The following is a 26,132-nucleotide window of genomic DNA, read 5'->3' as shown; positions in this document are numbered from 1 at the left end:
GCCCATTATGTAGGCCTACAGTACAAAAATACCCTACATACATTTACACACCATCAAACCACCGTAATCATTATTATTACTGTACATGTCATTTGCGCATAATGTGAAATTAACCATCCTAACTTCAGCCCTAAATGCCTACTCTTTCAAGCCAACTGAAAAACTAAACAACAATTAAAAACCGTAAAAATACACAGTCCATCCCCATCATCTGAAACACTCATTCTTATCTTCCATTCATCAAGGCTTCAAAAGCCTATACTATGTGAATTTATGATAACACTGTGTCAACACAAGCTTCAATATGTGATAACACTGACACCCCTGTAATGTTTACAAACTCCTTCTGTGAGGTCCACAACTTGGTCATTCATGTTCTGCCGTGCTCAGTACTAGGCTGGGTTGATGTAGTAAACCTTTTGACCCCCAAAATAGGAGGGGGGGGGGTCCTGTTCTGTGACAGCCCATTGACTATTATGGTGCATGCAATTCCAATAAAAAAGGCACATATTTCCTTATTTTATATTGGTATAACTATATTTCTACCAGACAAAACATGGAGAAATGCCATGTCAAGTTTCATGTGAACCAATAACGTTTATGTTAGGGAAAGCCTGAATACCAAGAGATATTAGGCGCAGTTGTGTTGTAGTAACTGTTGAAGCTGCAAACTGTCCAGTTTCGTTTGTTCTCGTTATTCACAACATATTTGCGACAAAATAATAACTGCGTGAAAAGCACAATGAAGCTATATTTAAACACTAATACCACACATAGCCCTGTGTGAATGATAGCCTACGTTTACGAGCCTACGTTTACGATTTACATTTGGGACAGGCTGACAGGGGAGAGAGTGAGTACCGTAGCTAAAATGGGAGTTCTGTCCGTCTCTGCAGCGAGAAGCATGTGCTTCACTAGCAGTGGTGTAAAGTAACTAATTACATTTACTCAAGTACTGTACTTAACTACAATTTTCAGGTACTTTTACTTTACTTGAGTAATGTCAATTTTTCAATGCTTTTACTTCTACCCCACTACATCTCAGAGGCAAATATTATACTTTTATTCCACCACAATTATTTGAACATTGTAGTTGCTAGTTACTTTGTAGATTTTGATTACAAAACGTTGATTGACCACTTCAGCCCTATTAACATTTTGTCTATTTGAAAATAGCCAATTAACAAGCTCACAATGCATAGCAGCTTGTATCTGCCATTTTCAAAAGATTGTTACATTTGAAATCTTGTGAAATGGGGACATTCTGCATTATGAGTACTTTCTACTTTTGGTACTTTAAGTACACTTTGATACCAATACTTCTGTACTTTTACTCAATTATATTTTGAATTTACTTGTAACAGAGTATTTCTACATTGCAGTGTTGATACTTTTACTTTAAGTAAAAAATAATCAGTACTTTTTCCACCACTGAGGAAATGTAACAGTAGCTAGTTGCAGTAGTAAAGCCTACCTTGTCCAGCCTGTGTGGGCGCATGGAGCGGAGATCCTGAAGAGTAAAAGAGCCCCACAGCCAGGGAGGCAGAGTTGACTAATGCAAACGTTAATATCGCTTACTTTTCAGGACTAAGTTGCGAGCTGCAGGAAGCCACGTTGGGTAATGTGGCTTTCTATAAACGTGTGGATGCATTTAGGTGCCCCTGCCCCGAGTATATAGTTGCTCTTTTGCGCGTTTTGTGGAGGAGGGGACATTACACACACACACACACACACACACACGCACCGCCCCGCCCGCTTTACTACTATTAAAGTAGAGTAAAGTCAGTAGCATGGCCTGCCCAGCAGGTCACTGGTTTCACTCAGATGTGGGCAATAAAAAGCAAAGCCCTATCCAATTCGCGAGACGACATTAACTTCACATTGATAACATAACAAGTTTTTACATACGTTTAAAAAACAACAACACTGTCTTCCAAGAGGAGCCGCTCTATTGATATGGTAAATAGACTTAGGTAGGGTAAGTGATTTTTTTTTTTTTTTTAAGGTTAAAGCACTAATCTGATAGTAATCATTGCTACAGAGCGTTTGTTCGGTCACATGGGTCTCTTCAGCTCTTTAGTAAACAGAATATAGTATATTTGACAAAGGTGGTAGGTGACAATTTAAGCCAATCAGGAGAGAGCACTGAAAATGCATTTTCTGTAGGCCTATAAGAGCTGGTTAGACGGGAGATTTACTGAACAAACACTCTATAGCAATGAGTACTATCAGAACATAGCTATTTAATACTTATTTTAACCAAAGTAAATCACTTACCCTACCTTTAAATGCTCTGCTGGAATATCTAATTAATGTTATGTTTAGAACTCAGTAGCTCAAATCACCCTAGTTCAACGTTATTGACAGGCCTAAGCGCAGACAGTGAACAGAAATGTGATCTTTTTCCCATAAGAAGAAAAGGTTGCTGGTCTAAAGTCTCCCCAAACACAAAATGGGACCCTAAAATTCCAATTGAATAACAGTCTCTCAGAACCATATTTTATTGACAGGCAAATCATATTTAAAACAAAAGCTCAGACAATTTAAAAAATCCAAAGTTCCTCAGTCCAATAGGGTTCAAACATGGGTGAAAGCGGAGCCAGAGGAAGTGGCCAGGAGCATGGTACAGTATGTCAATCACACTGCATAACACTGTTTCTCAGCCATCATGAGCCGATCTTCAGGCTTTGCCAATGAGGGAAATAATTAACCCCTTAATTCAACTACTCTTTTTGGCACAGAGAAAACAGCAGTGAATGGTAGAAGTGACAAGGAAGGTGGCGTCTTTTCTTAAACTTTCTTACAGCTAAGCCCTGTTGGAGTGTGGTATAAACTTGCAGGTGTGATAGTGTCAGACGGAAGCAGGCAGTGTCATCCCACATGCTAGTATGTAGGACAGACTATCCACACGACACGGTAGGACCACACAATCCCCCTTAAGACCATGTACACTATTAACATTATTTACACCAGGCCTCGTTTCGGTCCAGTTATGACCCAATCCTCCCAGTCCAAAATGAGGCAGTTTGTTTTCCGCCCGCATCTTGCATCGATCGTGTACGTTGATTTAAGAGCAGAAACTCTGCTCATGAGCGATGTTGTGGAGCCGTGCGTCTCAGTAGCATGCGCTGTGGCCGGTAGAGTTATTGTCTGCTGGTGAAGCAGTACAAACAAAACTGTATCTGCCGTTTGAAATCCTATGTTGTTGTAACACTTCAAATGTCCACAGGACTTATAGATTGTGGCTTTAATAGCCACTTTACAGTTTTCAGAGCCTTATTCAACGCAGTTGAAAAAAAGAAAGGGAAAAAAAAAACATTCCCGTGTTGTCCAATGCGGTGTGACTGATACAAGTTCACATGATGTTGTCTGGTCCTTCCATCACTTGGCCTCTAAGAGGGGCTTGATTTCTTTGATGCCATGCTCCGTTGCCACGGTGATGATGTGGTCCAGGGCGTGCATGTGACCCAGCAGTTTCACCACCTCTTTGATCTGCTCCCTGTCAACACAGATGATAAGGTGATGACTTATGGGGGTAGTACACGCCAAAGGCAATCATATTTCAGAGATTTAACAAATACCGTATATAGTAAGTCCAAAGCCGTTTTGAGTGGGCATATTACAATTATTCTACTGATTACAGACACCAATTATAAACAAACTGCATTTTTCTCTGCTCATCATTCAGGCATGTAGCTGACTTTACAAATACTCCATTCCAATTCCAATTTATTCAACCCATTCTGCCCCTTGTATGAATCCTGCTTGCATTATGTTGTTCAGATAAAACTAAACAACATCACCACCCCCGTTAGATGAAGATACAAACCCACAATTGACCTAAATCATAAAGCTTTGAAGTGATATTAGGGTGTGTTTAAATTAGTTCAAGCAGTGATCAAGTGAGTGTAATCTACCTCAAAAGGTCTATTAACTCATTGAGTGCCAGATTTTTTATTTTTTTTAAACGTTTGGCAATTCTGGCACTCAATTGTACTACATATGAGTATGTAAAAGAACAAAAACGAATAAACAAAAATAATCTATATTATGTTGTCCCAGTGCCAGAGTTCTTTTCAAAGTAAAAAAAAAAGTGCTTAGGAAGCGAGATACAGCCTTTTTCAGTTATACGTTAAACAAGGAGTGGATGGAGCTGCAAATCTTCAGATAATGATATCTTGGGTTCTGAACATGTTTAAAAAAAAAAAAAAAAAAAAATCTTTATTTTTTACTATTTTTTCAAAAACACGTCAAACACGTCATTGGCACGTTGCGCCATAGCGGTAAAAACACGTGAAACACGTTAATGGCACTCAATGAGTTAAGCCTATAACATAACTAACGCTTCAGCCTATTGCCAATGTATAACTTTTGTTACAACAAACTATACCACTAGAGGGCAATATAACACAAATGATTTGACTGTAGCGAAACATGAATGACTTTAAAGCAGCAATTCTCAAACTATAGGCAGAGTGGAGTATACACAGTATACTGTAGTGGTCCCGATTCCCTGACTCTACAGTCTATCCAAAATCCAAGTTCCACTACAACCAATCCAGGTGTGAACCCCTACTATAACACCCCACCCCCCCCACCCCACCCCAACAGCAGGAAAACCACTGACTTGGCCGCGCGTCGCTCAATGTCGGAGCCTCCTAGGCTGGAGCGGTACATGCAGCTGGCCAGGTGGGTCAGGAAGCGACAGAACGGCTCAAGCTGGGGCAGAGTCTGTTGGCCCTTCAGCCCTGAGAACCAGTGTGCTGGAAAACACTCCACCACCTGCAGGGACAAGAGGTGGAAGTTAATGGGTTGAAAAGAATACTTCACGCACATTTATTTCATTGCACTCTTTATTGTCTTATGGTATGCGTGTGCCTAATGGAGTCCCTGCTGACATTACATTAAATGTTTTAATATTGCTCTTACCAAATTAATTGTGAGTAATTGATGACAGTTTGCTTCAATTAATTGTGTGGAAACAACTGGCAGATATGCACGTCTCTGTGTGTGTGTGTGTGTGTGTGTGTGTGTGTGTGTGTGTGTGTGTGTGTGTGTGTGTGTGTGTGTGTGTGAGTGTGTGTGTGTGTCCTTGTACCTGCTGGCACTTGTGTACACTGTCGTCTACAGCGTCGTCAGTGGTTTGCAAGGCAGAGAGGATGTATCTGTTGAGAGTGCTGTCCAGAGCCAGCTCCCTCAGAGAGGAAGTGGACAGAATGCCCTCCCATTGCAGGATGTTAGCCAGGAGCTATGCACAGAGACAGTAACATTCAGAACCCAAAGCATGCGGCACTGCATTCCATGGATTCAATAATAGAAATGGACAATCTCTCTATTTTCTCTTTATACATGAAAAGTGACTTCAGCTTTTATAACCATTAACCTTTCAATTCCATTTCTCAAAGAAATCACAAATTTGGTTTATTTCTTTTTGCAGCCATTCTTTTGTTATAGACTTTATAATTGTATCATCCACGTATATCAGCACCATGAGCTGAATATAACTACTGTATGTATCACGGTGTCATCACAAGTAATATGCTGACAGCCATAGATTAGTCCTTAAGGTCATTGATAAACAATATCACCCTGTCTAACTCCTGTTACGCTCATAAAAAAGCTCATTACCATTTTGGTTTAAATGATAAAACAGACTGGCTTTTGATTCACATTTCTTACCTTGACGCATGACCAGAACTGCCTCTGGTAGAATAGGTATGGGCTGCCATTCTTGTTCTCCAACACACTGTGGAAAAGAAATGCACACAGGGTTAAAAGATCAGTCACCAAGTGCCTGCTGTTCAGCTGGGAAGTCGCAAGATTTTATATCAAATTTATTTAAATATACTGCATCTATTTTTAGATTGGTCTTACAGCCAGCAATACAGGCAGAATCGAACCGGGGAAGATCTTGAGACTACACGGTCAACACACTATCCGGACATCTACAGGTGACCCCAGCCCATTAACACATTATTTGAGTGGATGGATAGCTTACTTTTTAGGGTAGAGTGGTAGGAAGACATCTTCGTCAAGCGTCCGCCTGATCCGCAAGACCACCATCTTCAGAAACTCCTGAAAAACGAACAGCCCAAAGAACTCAAGGTGAGAACAATTATGTATCTTGTCATGGGGAAACCAAAAACTGATGTGGATATGAAATGCACGTTCCGTTTTATATTCATTAATTTGGTTTGAGGACCTTGCAGTATTTTATGATTCAATACATATTCTAGAAGAAGGCCGATGCACACCTCAAGGTTGGTGAAAGGTGCGTAGGACAAAACGTGCATATGTTCAGAAAGGGATCTCTGATAATGACAAAAGAAAAGGACGCGTACACTATTCGACGTTTCAGTCGTTAGAACTTCATCAGGACAGACAACCTTTGTCTGTCCTGATGAAGGTCTAACGACCGAAACGTCAAATAAAGAAAAAGAATGTGCACGTTCCAGACAGTGTGCAGGTCCTCTTCTTTGAGGTAATTATTCAATATATCAAATGCTCAAATTTCTCTTGAATTTCACCATTAATATTTTGTTTAATAAAAATCTAAATTAAAGAGATGCATTCAGAATAAAAAACTAAAATGAGCCCTAACGGTATATCTACTATATATCGTCAATAGTCTAATACTTTAATCTTTTTTTGTTATTTATTATAACTTTACATTTCTGTTATTGGATGAATTAAACGTAGCGTATTATGCGCATGGCATACTATCAGCATGCCAGCAGTAGCTGTTCAGTACCTGTGTGTAGCGGTTGTCCCCGTGCAGCACGGTGGGGTAGCCCTTTATCAATCTGTGGATGAAGGCCACCAGCCTGGCTGTCTGATTGCTGGACAGGGGGTCCCATACCTGCTCTGCCAACACTGAAAAGACCAAAAAAAAGGAGTAGAGTTTCATTTCTATTCCGTACGGTCACTAGTTTTTATCACCATGCCATCCACATTAAAAAGTGCCTAACTTTGATCAAACATGAGAAGCAACATTTTTTTTGTTGAGGTAAACAGCAACAATAATGGTGGAAATACAGTGGGTTGTTTATGTTTGGTTAGCACTGTTTGGATTCATTACAAGTTTACAACTTAACTCAGCATTGCTGCATCAATTGCACCACTTCACTGGCGTGCAAGGGCGTTTGCTGTGCCCAATATTACTAGTCCACAGCGGTCACGATTTAAATTCCATTAGATTAGATAATTAGCTGGATTAGCTCCATATGTGACCTTCCCCTTCACCGTAGCTCCAGGACTCTATTACATAGCATTGCCATCCAGAATTGGGAGGGTTGGGTGAAACGATCTATTTTTGACCTATTTCCGAACGTTGTAGTTCAGGTGTGTCGGACTTGTCATGTTTTTGACAGAATGTGCCAAATTTAAAACAGAATCGCGTTCCTGATTTGCTGCCGAATTCGGTTTTACTAAAGGCTATGTTTTGTTTTTTATATGTACGGTGAAAATATCCATTGAGAAAAATATCCATACGTGTGTGGTCAAGGCCTGAAAGCTAATGTTTGGAATAGTACTGTATATGATTATGAAATGGTATATGATTTGCTAAGTGTTTGATTCTTTACCTGCCAGTTTGGAGAGGATGACCTTCTCCACCATGGCGGGCAGCAGGTTGATGTCCACATCCCCCTTCTGCAATCTGCTGGGCTCCTCGCAGCCATAGAACAGCAGCGACTCAAACCACAACATGTACTCAAAGTTGGCACACTTCGCCTGGCCAGGGACAAACAAGGAGGTTATTTTAAACTTGAAAAGAATGAAAATAAAACGCTATAATCAGAGAGAAGGTGAAGTAGGGATGGAGAGATCTTTTAATCATTATCCAACACTAAGGGCAGTTATCTTTGCCATTCATTCTTATATCAGCATCAGTTTCGTTTATGTGATGACTTAATGTTCTGGAGAACACATTACGAAATTGATTACTGATTACTGAAACTGATTACGAAAACAATCAACACACAGTGTGGCAAAGTCAAACCCCTGTTTTAACCCATAACCTTCCTCCAAAGTACATGCCTGGCTTTTGTTTTAGTCTTGAAACCTGATCTCATATGATTCCTGTAGCCAAGCAACTGTGGTTATTTACTTTTATCAGCGAATACTAATATTAGGTGCCTATATACAAGGTGCAACCCTAGTCAATATAAACACACCTCAAGAGGACTCCACGTGATGAGCTGCAGGCGGACTAAGGGGTTAAAGAGTTTGGGCAAGCACAAGCCGATGTAAGCGTCTCTGTAGCAGTCTGAGAACTCTCTCCTCCACACCTCGAAACGAGACTTTATGCAGTCAAGAGAATGGAAATCCTCCAATACATCCTCAAACACCTTCTTACTCTCCCGGATGATGCGATCTGGATGGAGGAGAGTTTAAAGTCTTATTATACAGACAGTACATGCATGACATCACAGCTGTTCAATACAGACAAAAAAATAGGCAGATTTCTGTCTCATAGCAAGAGATTTAAATAGGTCTGATGTACGTATTTAAGTCTTAGAAAGTTTTTGCGTGACGTTGGCAAATGCAAGAATAAATGCGTATGTGTCTGATCCCACGGCTCACCTGTCTCCATGTTGAAGCTGGTGATGTCAGTGGTGGTCTCCTCATCGTCAGACGAGAAACCCTCCTTGTGCTCGGCTATCTTTGCGTTCTGCTCTCTGGCCTGACGCCTCCGAGTTCTACACTCGACCACAAAAAGGTAAGACAAACATCATTATTATAGATTGTGTTTTCTAAAATAGTTTTGGTTATTTTATTTATGGTAATAATTCAATTATTTAGCATACTGCAATACTATACTCCTTAACTCTTTGACTGCCAGAGTATTTTCATAAAGTACTCCCCCAGTGCCAGCAATTTGTGTTTTTTTATTTTTTGAATTTTTTTCATGAAAATAATTTAAAGACACATAATTTAAAGGCACAGCACAAATCCGCCACTAGAGAGCAGCACATGACAGCTTGATCAGGTCGTTGGGTCACTGTCACCCTTCTTGGGAGATTAGACAGGGAAAAACATGAAAACGGATGTGACGTAGTCCCAGATTGTCTGATCGGCCAAAATTACGATGTGATACACGACGGCGATGACTGATCGTCACCCAGACCATAGATTATAGAAGAGAACCTGTCCGTTTGTCTGTTATACCGTGTGAAAAACCGTTTGTTTACCCATTCTAGACGAAAATGACCGGGGAAAAAAATCAAAAACCGGAAACGGAATCCAGGTCATGAAACCGGATGCAGATGTGGGTGAAGTAAGTGGAACTCGAAAATAACATTGAATAATAAGCAGCATAGCGCAATCAGAGATTAAACAATGAACGCGCGTCCAGCGCGTCGAACGCGTCGACGGCCAACTGGACAAAGTAGCACTTGACGCGTTATCGCGTCGTCCGCAGTCAAAGAGTTAACTGCACAAATAATTGTGGAAATCAGAAGATAATAATTGGAACAATGCTGGGTTTATGGAGATTTATAGCTCTCAAGTACAAATCCCAGAAACATTTCTGTGACCGAGTCAATTTACAATTCAGGCACTTAGCAAATACTCCTATGCAGAGGCCAATTACAAAAGCACAAGAGTAAGAGGGTTGGTTAAGTGTCAAGTAAATGTGAGTGCCAATGAAAAAGTGCAACAAAGTAAATAGGAAAAGACATCAAACCTAGCATCTGCCTGAATTACTTAAGCTCAGCGGGCAGCCGTGGACAAGCAAAATCTATCTAAATAACATGAACAAGTACCCTGCATAAATATGGATAACATAACTAGTATCTAAATAAAGAGACACTGAACTGATAAAAAAAATATATATATATTTAATGAACTACCGTCGCGCCTCCCGTTCAGCTATCCTCCTCTGGCGACCATGCTCCTGGTAAGCCTTGCGGTCTCGACCGAACGAGTCCATGTTTTGAGGAGCCAGGAGAGCCTTACCTGGAAGAGACAGGAGTTAGAATAAATGTTAGAATCAAGACCAAATACGCCTGCAACCACATTATGTTTTACTGTAATTTTAACTTCTTTAATGTAGTGTTTCTTCTTCTTTATTATGATTTTTCTATTTGTTTTCTACCTTTAAACAATTTAAATAGAGCTTCCACCAATGTGCAACACACACTGGTCATTTACAAAATAAATATAGGCTAATAAATGCTTGTTCAACCCACAAATTACATTAAAATACCAACCTAAACACACAAACCTTTCAAATACACCGCCTGCAATAAGTCCATATAGGCTTTGGCACACCCACTTAGAATAATATACATTTCAGGATGTCATTTGTTTTTAAGCCACTTACCTTGCCTTTGGCTTGCTACACCTTACAGTGCAATGTGACAGTGATGTCACATCACAAACAAATCATTACTTAGTGAACGATCAATCGCCACCAGAATGAACTGAGGCTACTGTGCCTTGAGCCGAGTGTGTGAGTCAGCCACAAGGAAAGTAAATAGGGGACCCGCACTCGCACACACACACACACACGCACACACACATACTATCTCTCACACAGACACTTGGAGTCTCTCATGGGGCAAAGATGAGAGGAATAGCGAGCAGTGAATGGGTGTCTCTCTCTCTCTCTCTCTCTCTCACAGACACACACAGAATCAACGAGGCCGTTCAAATAAATAATAAAAACCTTCAAGATGGACTGACTTGAAAGGCTTGCAAACTCCGCCGATTCATCTTTAATATCATCCTGTCTTCTCTGGACGAGTCGGGAAGCCCGTTGCCTTAGTAACTGGTGCATGGCGGCCTCCAGCTCCAGCACAGCGGGCACCTGAAAAGATATGATGCCTTCTGTGACCTCTGAACCCAACAGAAGGTGGGGCGCCGAGTCACAGGGACGTCCTATTTGGTTGAGGGCATGAGAGCGATGTGATGGATGTAGGTAGGTGGGGTCAGGAATATAATGGGCGAAAACAAGCCCTGGAATCTCAAAATGCCCCCCCCCCCCCTCTGACTGCCTCCTAGGCTGTGGGTGCTCAGTTACAGTCAATACTTAGTATTAAAAAACACCAGATAAAAAGATACGCCTTCATGAAAGAATGATTCCCTGATGAAGGCTCTAGCCTAAAACATGGACCAGGGCAATTAATTTCCCAAACAACATACTGTACATTTGCTACACTGTAATGCTGAAAAGCACATTCTGGTTCATTCTTAAAATTTTGTTCTGATTGATCTATTAAGGATCTGTGATAACATCCATCACAATGCTCTTTGTTTCGACCAACAAAGACACTCCGTTGACTACAATATGCGGTTCTGCTCTGTTGGACTGTGGATGGGAATCAAATGGACATTGGTGAGGTAAAAGCCATGCAAGCCTGCAGCCACTCCACTCCTTGTGCAGTTGCCACTTAGCCGCTGTGGGAGTTAGGACCAAACTAAGTGATCCTGTTAGCAATGAGTTATCAATTACTTTTATTATAAAAGCACTTGAACACGCACGTCATATTGTTACAGTGATCCTGGGTAAAGATCAGGGATTCCACCAGACCTCGCAACTACGAGGGATATCTATTGGACTCTTGAACAACTTTGCATCAATCCACTTTTTTTTAATAATGAACGACTGACATAAATAGCTTAAAGGGATAGGCTTCTGAATTAGCTCAATCATCTGCTGATCTGTCTGATTCATCACGGACTGAGAATAAAAATGTTAATTATATTTGGCTGGTCAAATACTGGAAGCATAAATCATTAGAATTTCTTGGCAGACTTTCAGCAAACCTAGTGCAAGTTAAAGGTTCTGAGAAATTATATAAAAGTCAAGGGAACATATTTGAGCTCTGGGGCATGGCATCTTTCAGAAACGGTTTCTTTTGAGCTCAGACGCATGGGCATTTAACATCTCAAAAACCAACACTCGCTAAAATCGTTTTGAATTGACCAAATGTACTCTCAGCTCCCCGCATAATCAGATCAAGGTTCCTTAGAAAAATCCTAAACTATCCCTTTAAAGTCATGGTCATAAATCATTAGACACAACACTACGTAATACAACAGATAGTTTCTCCCTTACCTTTTCACCCAAACACTCAAGCAAGTCTCCAACATACCCTCGCATCTCTTGCAAGAATTTATATTGCTCTGCATTGTCATTGGACGAACCCTCCAGACGCTGTATGGCACTTCCAGAGGAGGATAGCTCTTCACAGATCTGCTCATAGCGCTTGGTGTTAGCCTCGTGGCCTACGCGCATTTGGTTGAGCCTACAAACAACACGGCACACAGGAAACAAAGACTGTGAGCGAGCTGGATGGGGGTGTGGGATTCAGAGTGTTATCTCCGTTATTGATCTCTAAATGAGTGAGTGTGGTGTGGTCTGGCTTGTTGTGCCTATTTTGGTGGTGCGGATATAATAGGAAGCTGAAGGTGAAAACGCACTTGAGGACAATTAACAGAGTGGGTACAGTAATCATAGTGGTGCTTCAAAAAGAGTACTAGTAAAGAATAAGAGTCCTAGAACAAAAACTTCCCAACGTATTGTGGGGAAATCAAGCTCCAGAGTTTGCAATATATAATGTGTGGTATTCTCTTGGTTTTCTAGTTGACTTCTTCAGCGCTGATTGAAAAGCTAAAAACAAAAGTCAGAAAACACACATCCGTAACAAACCGTTATTGAAGCCTGGTTCCAGAATCTGCAGGTAGCTGTGCTGGGTATGGGTCTAATGATGTGTGGTGAAGAGCATGGTGGCTCGAAACATTACGTCTCACAGTGCTAATAAATCTGACACACTTTGTTTCACACTTATTGCTTTGTCCAGCACCTGTCGTTTTTAACTCTCAAGTGTGAGTGTTCTCTCCATTTTTAGCCGTGTGGGACTCACACACAGGAACTCAGCACATTTAACAGGCAGCAGCAGCAGTTGGTGCTGAGGGACTGACAGTAGTAGTAGTAGTAGTAGTAGTAGTAGAGGGTTTGGCGAGAGTTGCTGCTCTACATACCTGTCCCTCAGGCGTTTCTTTACCAGATCAGAAGAGACAGGGGTCAGGTCACCGCTAGGAGCCCTGTAGGGCACGCTCTGGCCATTGTCTGTCTGGCCAGGAGGCCTACTGCTGCCCTGCGGAGCCGGGTAGGTGTAAGGCATACTGTAAGAGGGTCCATACGGCTGGCTATCGTAGGTGTTCTGGTAGTACACAGTGCTTTCCTCTGGTTGGCTGCTCGGGACTTGGACCTGGTAGGGGACCCACCACACGGCAAAAATCAGACCGAATGTTCTCTGCCGATAATAGACGTATAGACACTGGAATACCATGATACCACCTGCTATGGCAAAATGACTTCCTAAGTAAAAGTAACAACTCCTTAGCAGATATTGCGGATAGTTATTAACCATTTGAAAATTTCAAACATTTAGGTTAGTGAATCCAAAACAACAGGACCACTTGACTGCCATATTATAGCACTTATTTAATTCAGATAATAATGTAAACTACTGTGCAAGTGCTCTTTAATTCTGTCTCGGTCAATAACGTCAAGGTTGTGCAAGACCCGTTATTGTACGAGTGTCGTCAGCGTGGCTCACCTGGGGGATGCTGATTCCCTTCCTGATCTGCTCCCGTTCCCAGCGGCTCAGCTCTTCATCGTGACCCGTATCCAACGCCTCGTCATCACTGCCCTCGATACCTGAGCGCACCAAAAGAACAAAGCAACCCTGTTATGTATACATGCTCACGCCGTGACAAAAGCATCCTGTAGGCTGCACAATTTGCAATGCAGACACATTTTGGAAACCTAATAATAACAATAATATTATTGGACAATCTGCAAAGCTCCAGTAATAGAACCAAAGGGAAACCACTGATGGTTTCAACACCAACCAATCTCCTCTGCGATCTTCTGCCGCTGGCTCTTGTTCTTGACCCCACTGAAGCTGATCCTCTTCTCGTCCTCGTCGTCATCGTCACTGGCATCGTGGTCTTCCTCCCTTAGTAAGCGTTTCTTAGGGGCCTCAGTCTCCACCAAGGGGGCGTCGCCCCCCAGGTCCCTGGCCAGCTGCCGGCGCTTCCTGGCAGCGTGGATGAAGGCTGCGTCAGGGATCTCCCCTGGAAGTAGGACAGAAAGTTTTGTCTGTTCATTCAGAAATTATCCACACAGGCAGAGGGATGAATTGCAATAACTTATTGTTTATAATATATATATATATATATATATATATATATATAAAAGACTTTAAAATGTTCAAACAAAATGAACCCTGAATGTTTTTTTCCCCTCTCTACACCAAATCTCGTTGTTGAAAATAGCTGATCTACAAGCTCGACATGGTGTTGTGAGCTTGGAAATACCAAACAAAAAATGAGACTAAACAAAACAAACAAATCAATAAGCTGCATTGATCCGTTACTGCACAGATGTACATAGGAAGTTTAGATATGCGTGCAATTACTTCGCCATGCAGTCTATTACTATACCCCTAATTCTGCACATTCCCCATTGCTACCATCATTGCTGATGATGTTGCAGTATGACTGAGTGACAAATAAACCCCCACTTGATTCTTGTAGATGCCAATGACTATCTAAATGTGAATATTAATTGATGAGAAAGTCAATATTGTGCATTGATGATTAGATATCTGTAATAGCAATTAATTTTATGTCCCTGTGTGTAATAATTAGTTTTTAACCAGTTTAACCAGTGCCAACTTCATCCATTTTTTCCCCTCATATTTCGGCCCTTTTATTTTTTTTCCCCTGTCAGAAATTGCAAAGAATTGCTGTGTGCTGTGGGGCATGCATCTGCTACACCTGTTTCTCAAATAAAAAGAAGTTGATGTCTTACTCATGGTGTTTTTTTGGAACATATTGTAGTGGTAGATCTCGGCTTACAGTTTGGAATAAAAAGTGCTCATGGGCTAGAAGAGGTTGGTCACAACTGCTGTAAAAAAAAATCCGAAGAAGAGTACACCCAGAAATCACGTGATCAAAAAAAAAAAGATCGCCTCCTTTCATGTTAAAGGATTCACAGAAGTCAAATTTTCTCAGATTTCGGTTGTTTTCTAAGTGTTTTGCAAAAAACAAGCCACATTCAACTCTCTGGAATGGAGGATCGTGGCTGGATCGTGGCTGGGCATTCCCCCCCGATTCTACCGGACCCCCGTACGTGTAATGAGCCGATCTCTGTGAGGACGGCAGTCACAAAGAATATTCCATGATTTTTGAAAGGTACAGTAAAATCGCCGTTTTCGTTGGCAAGGGGACGGTAGACAGATGAATTAATTAATTCCTGGCAGTGAATGAGTTAATGTACATTTTGCATGAGTGTTTCGTGTCCTGCGGTAACAGCAACCTTGTTGATACGAAACACATGATAAGCTTAGTTACAACAGGCTCATGAATGAGCTCATGTTTGCATGTCTTACCAGGTCTAAGGGTGCTGAGGGAAGACGGTGTGTTAAAAGTCCCAGCAATGGGGTTAGCCTTGGGGGCCTGACTGTGAGCCTGGCCCCGAGTCTGACTCCTTGGTGCCTCCGCCAGTTCGTCGATACCGTCCACCTCCATCTCCTCCTCGCCCTGCACACTGCCCGCTCTGCTGCTGGGCTCATCTTTAACTTTGACCAATGGAAGCTGGGATAGTGCAGGATCTGGACGAACAGAACACACACACAGTCAAGAGACAAGTTAACCTCTTTAGTATGAAGTATTTTCATACGGTATACATACATCTATCATGAAGTTACAGACTCCCACACAAAACGGTTCACCTTAACATTTCTGCGGGACCTCACTTTATTACCTAACAGTGACATGCCTACATTGCAGTGGTGGAAAGTAACTAAGTACATTTACTTAAGTACTGTACTTATGTTTTTTGAGGTATTTGTACTTTACTTGAGTATTTCCAATTTCCAATACTTTTTTTTTTTTATAACTTTGTTTTTATTGAGGATACTTTCAAACAGTTACATATATCACTTCAAAAAATAAAATAATACAAAACATAAAAGTCAGACAATTACACATACTTAAAGACAAACAAAAAATAAATTAAAAATATAATAAAGTAAATTAAATAATGATAACCTTTTTGAGGGTGCGCATGTACCTTATTTCCTCCAGTCTCACATCTCTCCTTTTTGGAGTATATATATCAACCATTTCTCCCATCTTTTTTCATAGAGATCTTCCCTTATTCTCAGTTTGAATGTTAACTTTTCCATGTCCTGAATATTGTCCACTATGTTTCTCCACTGTTTATAGTCCGGTGTATCAGTCTTGAGCCAGTTCCTGGTGATAGCCTTTTTCCCCGCCGTCAGGAGGATTTTGGCTAAATAACAATCTCCTGGATGTACAGTTCCTTCCATTTGACCCAAATACAATACAAGACAAGTACATGGAATTTCGTAACCTAGAACCTCACATATGGTTGAGTGCAGAGTTTCCCAAAAAGGTTGAATTTTTGTACAATTCCAGAAGACGTGTGTATGATTGGAGTTAATGTTTCCACAATTTCTCCAGCATGACTGTTGTTTTTTAATTTGTTTACTCTTAATCTGGGGTGTGATGAAATACCGAATCTGATTCTTCCATATAAATTCCCTCCATCCCTTTGATTGTGTTGTTGTCTGGTGCATTTCCCACATATCATGCCAAGTCTTCTCTGGAATATTCTCACCCAACTCTTTTTCCCATTTATTCTTGACATATATTGTTGAATGTTTTTTTGATTCCATCAAACATGAATATACTTTAGATACAGTCCTGGGTACAACCTCACCATATGCCCGTATAAAGAGTTTTATTATCGGATGTATTTCACCCTCTGCTATTTTAATTCTTTTATTGTAGTAGTCTCTCATTTGTAAGTATCTAAATAAATCTTGATTTGCCAAATTGTACTTGTTTTTTAATTCTTCAAAACTTTTCATTTCATTTTTCTTAATCAACAGGCATATGGTTGTTATACCCAGTTCTGTCCATTGCCTGAACCTCAGGTCCAGCACTCCAGGTTTAAATGCCCCATCGTATGCAATCCATTTCAGCAGGCCAATCTCTTTTCCCAGTTTCAATTGTTTTACAATAGAGTACCATATATTTAAAGTATAGCTTGTTATTGGATCTAGATCTACTTCACTCTTCACCCCCGCCGGAACCTCCTTTTCTCCAATACATGTTTGAATCGGGAATGCAAACCCAGGTGTCTCAATATCCTTCCACTTAGCTGTATAATCTGCACTACACCAGTAAATAAGTGGCCGTATTTGTGCTGCATGGTAATATTCTCTCAAGTTTGGGAGAGCCATCCCCCCTTTATCTTTAGGTAACTGCAATGTACTGTATCTTATTCTAGGCCGTTTTCCTTCCCATATAAATCTTGATATAAGTTTGTCCCATTTAGTAAACTGAGCTAGTGGAACCGGCACAGGTAAAGATTGAAACAGATATAGTAGGCGTGGCAATATGTTCATCTTCACTGAACATATCCTATCACTGAGTCCCATTGGATAAGTAGTCCACCTTTCTATGTCTTTTTTTATATTGTTGTCAATTTCTTCATAGTTATTTTTGTATAGTTTGGATAGATTTTTAGTAATATTTATGCCTAAGTATTTAATTGATTTTGCTCCCCAATTTATGTCCATGTCCTTAAGTTTTTGGTCTGGCGTGCAATTAAGCAAGAGAATCTGAGTTTTGGTTTTGTTCAATTTATAACCTGAATATGAACTGAATTGGTCCAGGGTCTGTATCAGATGTTCAAATGAGGACAATGGATTTTTTATGTATACCATTACATCATCTGCAAATAGACTTATGACATGCTTATGGTTATTAATTTCTATACCTTTTATTGCTTCATTTTGTCTAATCATTTGAGCCAGTGGTTCTATGAAAATCGCGAAGAGCGATGGTGATAAATTGCACCCCTGTCTGCAACCTTGTTCTAGCTCAAATCTATCTGTCAGTGAGCCGTTTACTTTTATTCTGGCCGTTGGCTTGGTATAAATTGACTTAATACATTGAATCGCCTTTTCTTGAAACCCAAATTTCTCTAATGTTAGGAATAGAAACCTCCAAGAAACCTTATCAAAGGCAGAGGCTGCATCTAGGCTAACCACTGCTGCCGGTGTTTTGTTTTTATTAATTTTATGCATAATGTGTAGCGTTCTTCTAATGTTGTCTTGTGTTTGCCTGCCTGTAACAAAGCCAGTTTGATCTTCGTCTATCAGCTCTGGTATGATTGACTTAAGCCTGTCAGACAGAATCGAGGTATAGATTTTATAATCAACATTCAGCATAGAAATTGGTCTGTAATTCTGGCAATATGTCCTATCTTTATTTGGCTTAGGCAAGACTGTTATTACAGCTTCCTTCCAGGAGGGGGGAGTAGAGTCATTCTGTTTAACCCAGTTACAAGCTGAATGCAGGATTGGAGCTAGTTCTTTAGCAAATTTTTTATAGAATTCACAAGGGAACCCATCCGTTCCAGGGGCCTTAGCTGTTTTTGATTTCCCTATGGCTTTAGTGATTTCATCTATAGTTATTTCCTCTGTTATTCTCTTATTTTGTGTTTTGCCAATGTTGGGTAAATCCAACTTATCTAGGAAATTCCTGGTGTCTTCTTCGGTGGAGGTGGGTGTTTGAGTATACAATTCTTTGTAGTAATCCTTAAATATATTTTCTATCTCTCCTGGTTTGTATTTTAATTGATTTGTTTCGGGGTCATGTAATTTATGAACTGTTATGTCTGCCTGTTGTTTTCTTAGGCGTCTAGCCAACAGCTTTGCCGCCTTGGGGCCTGTTTCATAGTAGTTTTGTTTTAAATATCTAGTTTTCATCTCCACCTCTTGTTGAAGAAGATCACCTATCTTTTTCCTCACCTCTGACATTTGCTTATGTATTCTATTCTCCGCCTTTAATTTGTGTTTTTGTTCCAATATTTTTAGTTCACTTGTTAGTTGTTTATATTTTGCTATCCTTTCTTTTTTAATTCTACTTGCAGTTGCAATAAGTTTTCCTCTAAGAACAGATTTTAAACAGTCCCATAAAATTGCCGGATTAGTTTCATCATTAATATTTTCAATCAAATAATTTTCTATATCTAATTTGATTTGTTCTACAACTTGGTTATTATTCAATAGCCCAACATTCAGTCTCCATAACGTATTCCTCTTTCTGTCTGACAAACAAACTCTCATATACACTGCACTGTGATCAGACACATCAGCTACTCCAATATAACAGTCCTGAATTAGTTCCCTGTTTTCTTTCTGCGTGTAGAAATAGTCTAGCCTGCTATATACAGAGTGAGTCTGTGAATAATGGCTATAGTCCCTTTGTAAGGGATGGAGATCCCTCCAAACGTCTATAAAACCCATTTCCTCCCATGCATGTTTCACTAATTTTGATATAGATTTCTTACTTCTATTTAGGCTGGTGGTATCCAGGTTATAATCAATAATCACGTTCTGATCCCCTGCACACCAACATACCCCTTCTGTTTCCAGTGCTATAGTATCAAATAACAACTTGAAAAATTGTTTATCGCTTTCCGGTGGCGCGTATATATTTACCAGTGTTACTTTTGACTCATCAATCGTTCCTTTGACAATGATGTATCTTCCCTCTTTGTCTCTTATTTCTTTTTGAAACTCAAATTTAACTTGATTGGAGATTAAAATTGCAACCCCTCTTTTACGTGTGTTAGTATGTGAACTGTAATAGGTATGTTTGTATCCAAATTTCTTCAATTTTTCATGCTCTGTTCGTGACAGATGAGTTTCTTGCAAAAAGTTTATCTGTGTCTTTTCTTTTCTAATCTTAGTCATAATCTTAGCCCTTTTGACTGGGTTTCCCAATCCATTAACATTCAGAGACATAAGTCTAATCTCTTGTTTTGTATTCATGTATGGTTATATAAAAGTGGTACGAAAATTTGGTCATGGCGTTTCCCCCCTAGGTTATTACTGCGGTCACATACAAAGTTATTAATGATCAAAAACATAAAATACACAAACATCAAGTAGTATCCTTCAGTTGTATCTCGAAATGAGAACAAAAACAAAAACATCTTGGACCTCCAAAAAGAGTTGTCAACTTCCCTCCTCCCCCGTTGACCCCCTTCTGTTTTTGTGGGGGAAAGCCCTTCATTAAGGAGGGGCCCCCATCCAGTATTGATTACCCCAAAAGGATTACCCATACTAGGTTGAAAGCTGTTCTGCTTCCCTTCAAACCAACCAAAACATTTTAAGATATTTCCCAGTGACAGAAAAAACTAAACAAGTTATGCTATATATATTTTCAGACCCAATTAGTCTCCAGATTTAACCGAGCGTCGGTGCACCCGCGCTCTTAAAATTAAAGCATCCCCCTTTCACCCCCCCTCCCTCCCTCCTCCAATTATACACACACACACATTCGCCCACACACACAATCACACCCACCCTCCCATACCGTCTCCTTATTTTCTTTTTCTAACTTTCCGTTCTCTCTCCTCACCCCCACCTTTCTGTCTATTTTCTTCCTACATTCCTCAAATTCTTCTCTCTCAGCTGGCTGACTCCTTGCTCGAAGCGTCCACTCACACACTCACTCACAATCACACACACACACACACACACACACGCACACCCCCCCCCCCCCCCACCCATTTGTACACATCTTAACGAGGAATGTACATGTTTAACACTCCACGCTAACATTAATTGACTTCAGTTATTTCTTTTCCACATTATTAAACTCACGTCGTTGGATTACATGTCTGATAAAAAGTTAACGTCGATAATTCTGCAGCCTTCCTCTCGCGCGCTGTGCTGCCTCCGTGGTTCGGTTCCTTCTTTTGTCGACTCTTATCCAAGAGGCGAGTTTGGCTGCTTTGAGATTCTCAATAAGAGTGGCTCTTTTTTCTTCCTCTCCCGCGACGCCATCATCGCCATCTCCTTCTGTGTCGCCCTCGCCGCCGTCCTCTGCGCCCTGGTTCCTCACTCCTCTCCTACGCATGTCCATGGCTGCATCCTCGGCGTTGTAGTAGACAACTTTCCCAGTTTCCCAGTGGATATGCAGCTTGTCGAAGGGTGTATTGAAGCGAATGTTCTTTTCTTTTAATGTGCTCTTAATTGTTGCAAATGATTTTCTTACTTGCATCACCCTTTCAGAGTAGTCATGATCAAAGTAGATTCTTGTTTCGCCGAATTTCACTATTTTCTTCCCCCAAGCTGCTTTCAGTACCTTCTCCTTCACATCGAATTGCTGGAAGTTGATGATTATTGATCTCGGTGGTTGGTCTGGGTTACGTTTCGGTGCCAGTGCCCGGTGGGCACGCTGTATTGACAAATCAGTGTCAATTGCCAACTCCTGTTTTAGCCATTCGGCCATGAATTGTGCCATCGATTCACTCTCTGATTCAGCTTCTTCTTTCATATTATAGACTCTTAAATTATTGCGTCTTTGCCTGCATTCCAAGTCGTCTATTTTAATCATCATCTTATTTCTCTCTTCCAGCAACTCCTGTAGTGTTTGGTTAACTGCTGTGCTCCACTGCTCCACTTCTTCTGCGCGTTCCAACGCGGCTTCCATTGTAGTTTTCTGTTCTTCAATCACCGTGTTAACGTGGGTGAATTTCTGATTAATGTCCACACTGAATCCGGTCAGTTTACTGTCCATCTGGGCTGTAATTTCTTCTTTGAATGATCTCAGGTCTTCCTTCATTTCTTTCCGAAGTGCCGATATCTGATTACTGATCCCATCCAAACTAGCCTGAAGTGTGTCCATGATTTGTTTGTTAGCTTCGGGTGCTAGCGCACGCTCCTCTTCGTCTCGTTTCTGGTCTTTTTCTTTGTTTTTTCTGTCAAGGTTTCTCGTACTTTGTCTTGCGCTCATTTCCCATCAGTTTATATTTCTTCTTGTCCTGTTTTCTAGTTTTTAGCGCGGTTTTAAATAGTTGGTGTTCGGGAGCTCACTGCTCTATGCGACCGTCCTGTTCGTCGCCATACCGGAAGTCCGCAATTTCCAATACTTTTACTTCTACTCCACTACATCTCAAAGGCAAATATTGTACTTTTACTCCACTACATTTATTTGAAAACTTTAGTTACAAGTTACTTTTTAGATATAAATGATGATATAATGAAACATACATTAACCACTTTAACCCTATTTTATACATGGGCTATTTGAAAATAGCCCATGTATATCGCGACGCGTTGTGAGCTTGTAGATCTGCTATTTTCAAATATTTTGTACTTTTACTTTTGGTACCGGTACTTTAAGTACATTTTGATACCAATACTTTTGAACTTTTACTCAAATAAATTTTGAATTCCGGACTTTTACTTCTACAATACAGTATTGATACTTTTACTTAAGTAAAACATTTGAGTACTTTTTCCACCACTGCTACATTGACGCAAGTATAGTAAATCACTTTCTCACCGTAATATTGTCCACTCAAAATGAGTGGACAATATTACGGTGACATGAACGCCAGACATGAACGTGCAAAATAGGGTAAATAATATGCTGTGCTCTCATTGTAATCAATTACAAACACACTCAGGGAAAAATGCCTTGGTGGACACTCGGGTTGGGATCCTTTAGGACCTTAACGATTCCCTCTTAACGGTCCGATTCCTTAACGATTCTTACAGGGGGTTCCAATTCAAATGGACCCTTACAGGTCTGACACGGGTACACTTGGTTCCATTTGTACACTGTCAGAGTTATGGTGGTCCTAATAATTAAAAAAGTTTTGAGAACCACCAGTATTGTAATTGAATTGCATATGTGAAGTCCTCATACCAGCTCTGACAGCGTGATAAACACTGTTCCAGAATCGTGTCCAAAATGTGATGGAACCGATTCCGGTTCCTCAATGTTGGATTCAGTTCCTCTGGTTCCGGATCCCAAACCTTTGTGGACACAGCCCTATAAGTTGTTTAGTGAGGTGTCATAATGCTGAGGTCAGTGAAATCACCTGAGTTGCCTTCTTGTTTGACATGGCCAGTCTTCTCCAAGTCTTCCTTGTACTCTTTCTTAAGCTGTTTTACAATCTTCTTGCTGTGGTAGGACTTCTTCACTCTGAACACCTCCGGTTCATCTAAATACAGGACGGATTTGTCAGTCAGTGGGTCCAGGGAGTGAAATGAGTTATCGTGTGTAATGACTAATGAGATTGGTGACCTAAGGGAAGGGGGGGGGGACAGAGTTCAAGATACAGTACATCTAGATATCAATATCTCTATAATTTAGGAACTAGCACCTTTTATATGCGAGTGAGCCATACAAGCTTTAATCTTTTACCCTTTATTATTGAATAAAAAGGGTGTACAAAGCATTACATGTGTTGATTATAAGATAGGAAGTAATATATATATATATATATATATATATATATATATATATATATATATATATATATATATATATATATATATATATATATATATATTGATTAAAACATATACAAATATATATTGTTATACAATAATTATTCAATATGCATAGACTATGCATATAATATAACAACATTTACACTACTAGCTGTAGTATCAGGCTGGTAGTATACAACCCTCGTAGACGTATTTATGATTCTGACGTTTTCAATCTAAACGTCAGAATCATAAATACGTCTACGAGGGTTGTATACTACAGCTACTACTACACTATGATAGTGTAATAATCGGAACATCTCCCTTCGCTTTTTAGCTCCGAGATGAGGTTCATCTCATCATCTCAGAGCCATTCCAAAAGGTTCCAAACGGGGCTAGCCAGTAGCAACATCATAGCTAAGCGTGTAGCTACAACATAGCTAGCGGGCTCAACGTAAGTAACGTATCTCATTAGTTACTTTACGTTACATTGGTAACCGGAAGCCTCGCCCCAAAACACGTTCACCCCCATATTTTTTCGCTCGGAGTCTCTTGTATTTTTTTTTACTGAGGATAAGGTTAGAAATAAGTTTATGTTTAGGCATAGCTTTACTGAGGTTACGTTTCAGAATAAGGTTAGGTTTAGGCATAGTTTAGTTTACTTAAGTTACATTTAGAAATGAGGTTAGGTTTTTGGCATAGTTTACTGAAGCTACGTTTAGGAATAAGGTTAGGTTTAGACATAGTTTATTGTATTGAGTACAAAGGACCCCAATGGAAACAAGCAATACAGGCTTTCTTGGGGTTAAAATCCTCTTAAATCACAAAGGTTACGTTTAGGAACACCAGGTGGGGACCGTTCCGAGGCCGCCGAATTGTCCCCGGAGGGGATAGCGCGTTTTGGGGCGAGCGTTTTTTTGATATTCGTTACATTACCTTCCTCCTCGGCGAAGCTCAGCAGCGCCTTCGGCACCGGTGCCTGCGGTGCGACCACCGCAGCCTCTCTGCTCTTCCTGTCCTTCTTCACGGCTCTGATCGTGGCCAGGCTCTGGCTCTGATGGACGCCGTTGTTGCCGTGGTTCTGGTTCTGGTTCGTTCCAGTTCCTCCCGCAGCGCCGCCGCCGCCGCTCTCCATGAACGGGATCTCGTTCACCACGACGGGCCCGAACGGCGGCTCGTGTTGTTCGTCCTCGTCGGACTCGTTCCTCCGGCGGAGGTTCACTCTTTTGGCCTTTTTAAACATGATTTAGTTGTTGCTTCTTCGCAACGCGCCGCTTGTTTGTGTGCGTGTAAGAGCACCCTCCGAAATATTAAAAAGAACGAGTCAGAAATGGGATTGGGGTTTTAGCCGCGTTGAGTAGCCTCTGCGTTCACGGTCAGCCATTTTCTGTCTGTCAACTGCTTGTTGCAGTGTTGCCAGATTCTGTGAGATTAATAAGCAACCTATGTCTATGAAAACAAGCCCAAAGGAAGCAAAGGCCACATGAGCACTTTAAACCTATAATTATAAATTGGCTATTTGAAAACAGACGATCTACAGGCTTGCCTTTTGAGAATGTTAATCTGCTATTTAAAAAAAAAATCTTGAAGAAAATGTGAAAAACATGGAATATTTTTGAAACATTTTACACATTACATATTAAGCTGGGGGTCCTTGACATGAAAATGTTTGAGAACTACTGGTTTAAACAACATTTAGGAAACAAGGCCAAATAAGCAACTTTACAGAAAGACAAGCCCAAAGTCCCTTATAATAAGCAGACATGGCAACACTGCTGCTTGTTGTCTCTTGTTCGTGGGAAACGAGTTGACAGATCCACGCTGCGATTCTCCTGCGTTGCTGCCCTCTATTGGTAAGGAATGGGCTTGTCTCAATATCAATTATAACTCCATCATGGCTCCATTGGCTCGTATATTCTTTTGAATGTGATTTGTTAATTATTGGCATTTTGTTTACTTGTGATTTTCAATTGTTTATCACCTATATTCATTTACTAAAGTTGATTGATTTCTGGGGGGTTTCAGGGCTGTAACCTTGTTTAAAATCGTAACATAATTGTTGTATTTAAAATACACTTAATTTAGTAATTTATTTTAATTACCCATTTTAAAATATATATTTTAGTTACTGTATTTTTACTATGGCCTAAATCAGTACAGAAAAAAGCTTCCGTTAAATAACCATTTATCACCCGGATCCTTGGCCATGCAAGGATCCCTCTGTCCTCAGGAGTTATTGAGACACCAGTGTCACATTTTTAATATCCGGACGTCTTCTCCTGGAATTTATCACCATCTCTGCGCTCTCTCACTCCCCTTCCACCTCATCTGTTAATGTGATCATAGGTCTCCAGCGTGTCACATATTAACAAAAGGGGGAGCTGAAATTTCATTCCGAGATTAGGTTTGGGTGGCTTGAGAATATTAAAACAGGTCAAACTCAAACAAAGTGTCATTTTGTGATAAAACATTTAGATAATAATTTCAAGAGGCAGCTCTCTGTGTCATTATTATTCACATTAATTCTTCAGAGGTTCAGGTCAGACTCCACACTTTTTAATTATGAGGTTATTAGCTGTAATGAAGGTGGGTAGTAATGAAGTATGACACATTGGTAAGAAGAATATGGACAACTACCTGCAGTCCTCATTCGTCCAAAAACAAACACCTGTCCAATGATAAATCTGTCTGGAAAAGTAAATAATTAGTTCACTAAACCTGTTCTGGTGCTGCTTTATGTGTTGAACTACAGCTTTGATGAAGATTCATGGCCGATTCACAATG

The 26,132-nt window shown here is 40.4% G+C and overlaps 2 protein-coding genes across 3 annotated transcripts in view; both read right to left on the bottom strand.

The window, feature by feature from the left end:
* Positions 1 to 1,712, bottom strand: part of slc7a1a (solute carrier family 7 member 1a) — a 39,973-nt gene extending 38,261 nt beyond the window's left edge. For both annotated transcript variants that reach the window (XM_080436614.1, XM_080436615.1), the window contains exon 1: positions 1,475 to 1,712. The gene's annotated coding sequence lies outside the window, so the exon portion shown is untranslated. The remainder of the gene's footprint in view (positions 1 to 1,474) is intronic.
* A 754-nt stretch (positions 1,713 to 2,466) lies between these two features.
* paxbp1 (PAX3 and PAX7 binding protein 1) lies at positions 2,467 to 24,725 on the bottom strand. The gene is made up of 18 exons (XM_080434688.1): positions 24,285 to 24,725; positions 22,955 to 23,077; positions 15,408 to 15,629; positions 13,864 to 14,088; positions 13,569 to 13,669; positions 12,988 to 13,217; positions 12,062 to 12,251; positions 10,687 to 10,810; positions 9,852 to 9,957; positions 8,584 to 8,699; positions 8,175 to 8,374; positions 7,584 to 7,731; positions 6,752 to 6,873; positions 5,999 to 6,075; positions 5,680 to 5,746; positions 5,099 to 5,248; positions 4,628 to 4,782; positions 2,467 to 3,499 (listed from the first exon to the last, which is right to left on the bottom strand). The coding sequence occupies exons 1-18, from the start codon at positions 24,589 to 24,591 to the stop codon at positions 3,382 to 3,384; spliced, it is 2,781 nt and encodes a 926-aa protein (XP_080290814.1). The 5' UTR covers positions 24,592 to 24,725; the 3' UTR covers positions 2,467 to 3,381.
* Positions 24,726 to 26,132: the final 1,407 nt, after the last annotated feature.

This window comes from Gymnoscopelus braueri (assembly GCF_963280865.1).
Source record: "Gymnoscopelus braueri genome assembly, chromosome: 8".
Lineage (NCBI taxonomy): Eukaryota > Metazoa > Chordata > Actinopteri > Myctophiformes > Myctophidae > Gymnoscopelus > Gymnoscopelus braueri.
The sequence above is the reverse complement of the archived record's forward strand: the minus strand, read 5'-3'. Positions and strand labels throughout refer to the sequence as shown.

What these genes read in the sequence shown, in the direction of transcription:
- paxbp1 (XM_080434688.1), bottom strand. Translation starts at nt 24,591, where the DNA reads ATGTTTAAAAAGGCCAAAAGAGTGAACCTCCGCCGGAGGAACGAGTCC. An exon ending in CCTCAGCACCCTTAGACCTG is followed by an intron (nt 14,089 to 15,407) that starts GTAAGACATGCA and finishes TCCTACTTCCAG; the next exon opens with GGGAGATCCCTGACGCAGCC. An exon ending in GAAGATCGCAGAGGAGATTG is followed by an intron (nt 13,670 to 13,863) that starts GTTGGTGTTGAA and finishes TGGTGCGCTCAG; the next exon opens with GTATCGAGGGCAGTGATGAC.